Source organism: Phytophthora parasitica, assembly GCF_000247585.1.
Source record: "Phytophthora parasitica INRA-310 unplaced genomic scaffold supercont2.30, whole genome shotgun sequence".
In the NCBI taxonomy this organism is placed as follows: Eukaryota; Oomycota; class Peronosporomycetes; order Peronosporales; family Peronosporaceae; genus Phytophthora; species Phytophthora nicotianae.
Window position 1 is genome coordinate 645,032 of NW_008649016.1, and position 3,116 is coordinate 648,147.

Sequence of the window (3,116 nt, forward strand, 5' to 3'; positions counted from 1 at the left end):
TCGTCGGCATTGGTCACCGCCAGGGTAATCGCCGTCGCGATCAATGAGAACGACTTCATACTAGTGAAAATACTGTCAATGATAACTGTCCGGCGACGCGAATGGAGTCCGACGTTCGAGTTTTTCAATTGCTCGACGGACGGCAAATGCGGGAATGGAGGACGACATGAAAGCCGCTTCCTACGCAGAGAGCAGGCAGAGAGTTGCCTGTCTGAAGAGAGAGGAGGGGATCATAAGGCCGCTGGATCGTCTTGGGCTGCCGGCTGGACAGGCTGCGCCCAGCTGGTGCCGCGGACCGAAATGTGCCTGTCAATACTTCCAGACGGCGCGGCGCTCCGTACCGAAACGGCTGAACATGCGGCGGTGCTGGTCAAGTTGCGGTACATGTCTTCGGTGGATGACGACTCGGAGCTTGTCGAGCGTGAAGTTCAGGGAAGAATCCTTGGAAAACGGTCAACACTGATACACGAACAGGCTTGTCGATGGGGCTACGGTGGTCCCAACGCAAAGGTTAACCCATGCAGAGCCGAATCCACGCGCTATCACGACTGTCCATGTGGTGGCTCATTTCTTGGGGCACAGAGGACAAAGCGAGGGGCATTCGTTGATGGATCTTCGGGTAAAGAGCTGCACTTCTCTCTTCGGGGCACTCTTTGTCTTGGATGGACAGATGGATAAGACACGCCAGGTGGACGGCTAGGAGTAGCCACAAGGTCACCCCATCAAGTTGGCATAGTGTCCTCCATCTGCTGGCACTGACAGGCACGTCAATTGTCGACAGGAAGATCGCCACATCCAATCCTTTGGCCATCGAGTGGCTTGCAGGACGAACAGCTCAATGCATCGACACTTTTTAGACTGTGAAGGTGTGGTAAACACTTGACATGTTAATGACATTACCGGTACGACTGGTTGGGCCATGCAATAAGCATGCCGGTTCTACTTGTAGAGCTACTAGACACGAATGGTTCTACCTGTACGATGCAGGTGATTGCTTACATAGGGCAGTTGGCAGTTCCGGTGCTGCTAGGGGTATCCGTAGGCTCGATATTGCCGCTCGACGATTCCTGTTCGGGGGTCTCGACCTCGCCGTCCTCATTGCTAGTCTGCTCGGGGGTCTCGGAGTTGGCATCCGCACCAACATCGCTTGATGTTTGTTGGACAGTCTGGTCCTCGTCAGTGGGGCCGGACTGTGCGTCCACCATATCGAGATCGCCGGTAACCGGGCCTGAGGTATTGTCGACAGTCGAGCTTTCGCTATCGACAGAGTCGGGATCCTGCTGTGTAACTTGAGACTCATCGTTCTGGGCCGTGGAGCCTTTGCTATCCACAGAGTCGGGATCCTGCTGGGTAACTTGAGACTCATCGTTCTGGGCCGTGGAACCCGACTGCTGAATCGGTGTGGAGTTGTCGGTATCATCCTGGATCGGGTTGCCGTTGTTGGACGAGCTTGGACTCTGCTCATAGGGGTGGTTTGAGCTGCCGCAGTCCATGTAGGTAGACGCCGAGGAAGAGGTTTCCGTCTCGCCTTGCTGAGGGACGTCCGTCGACGGGGCGGGGGGAAGCGTTGGCTCGGATGTCGAGTATTCGATCTTGCCGTCTTCGCTTGCCGCAGTCGATTGCTGCTGCTCAGGTGACTGGTTCTCGTCGTCTTCAGGCGTGGAGCCTGACTGTTGCGAAGCCGATGACGACGGCGCTGAAGGCACGACCGTAGCAGGAACATCGGGCGATTCAGTTGTGGTCGGAGCCTGGGTTTCCACGTCGTTGCTCTCCGAGCTAGGGCCCTGCTCAATACTCTGCTCCGGGCTCTCTTCGTCTCCAGAGTTCGAGGCCTGCTGGGATGATTGCTTCACATCGTCGTTTCCACTGGAAGAACCAGTGTCCTGTTGAGTCTGTGAGCCATCTTCACCTGAACCTGACGGCGTGGTAGATGTAGGAGCCGTAGTTGCAGGGGCATCCGTCGTCGGCGTCGAGGTGGTCGGGACAGGGGCAGGTGTCGTGGGCGTCGGTGCTTTGGTGGCAGTTGGGGCCTTTGTTGGAGCCTTGGTCGGTACCGCCGTCGGGGCCATCGTCGGGGTGGCCGTGGTAGGCTTCGGTGCAGTGGTGGGGGTCGACGTGTTGGTCGAAGGTTTTGACGGTTTGCCACCCGACGGGAACTGGTGGGTTCCCTTCGTGCATGAACCTGCACTCAACGACACCTTGTCCGTGATAGACACACCGTTGATGTCTGTTAGCGACACCGAAACGCTCGACAGGTCGGTCTGGGACGTGCCCGCGCCATCAAGCAGATAATAGTAAGCACCATCGAGCATCTTCGTGTCCTGACCATTGATCTTCAGACTCTTGACACCGGTAGCACAGTTGGTCGGCTGAATGGCCGTCCAGTAGTTGTTGCTGCCGCCCTTGAGGCAGTAGTTGACATTACCAGCCACCGGACAGTCCACGAACTTCCACTTGATAGTGTACCGGGACGGATGGGATCCGGTAAGCGTCTTGAAGACGGACGGCGACAGATCGAGGTCACCATGTTTGCATTCGGGACAACGGTCGAGAATCTGCACCACGACAGACTTCGTCTGGTCAGCGCAGCGTTTGTCGGCGCACGACACCTCAGCGCAGCGGCCGCAGTTCTGTAGACCACTCCACTGCTCGTTGTTCAAAGCGGCGTAGTCGGTGGTGGCGAAGTTGAGAGCCGACATCATGTTGCAGTTTCCGGAGCTGGTGTCGCCGAGCGTGTAGGCGGTACCATCTCCAGTGAAGTACTCGTCGGCATTGGCGAAAGCGAATGTGGTCGCTGTGGCGAGGAGACCAAAGGATAAGGTTGACTTCATCGCTGCCAGGTTGTCGAGATGTGGTTGATAGAAGGCAAAACCTCGAATGAACTTGCAAGCACTCTGTCAAGTGCTGCCCAACCTATTTGGCCAAGGGCTTGTCCACCGCCAGTGCGTTGTGACCCGCTGGGGATTGAGAATGGTAGCGTCGCTGCGTTGCGATTGTCGATGTTGCCTTTCAACAAGTCTCTGCTCTGCTTTGACATCAAGGTACAGAGTTTACAGAGTCGGCGGCAAACGGGAGTTTATTGATGGACGGTCTGTTCTGTGTAAGCAGCAGGAAAG

The 3,116-nt window shown here is 56.5% G+C and overlaps 1 protein-coding gene across 1 annotated transcript; it reads right to left on the reverse strand.

The window, feature by feature from the left end:
* Positions 1–995: 995 nt before the first annotated feature.
* Positions 996–2,831, reverse strand: PPTG_12542 (hypothetical protein; the record flags this gene model as incomplete). The annotated part of the gene is made up of 1 exon (XM_008908587.1): positions 996–2,831. The coding sequence occupies one exon, from the start codon at positions 2,829–2,831 to the stop codon at positions 996–998; it is 1,836 nt and encodes a 611-aa protein (XP_008906835.1).
* Positions 2,832–3,116: the final 285 nt, after the last annotated feature.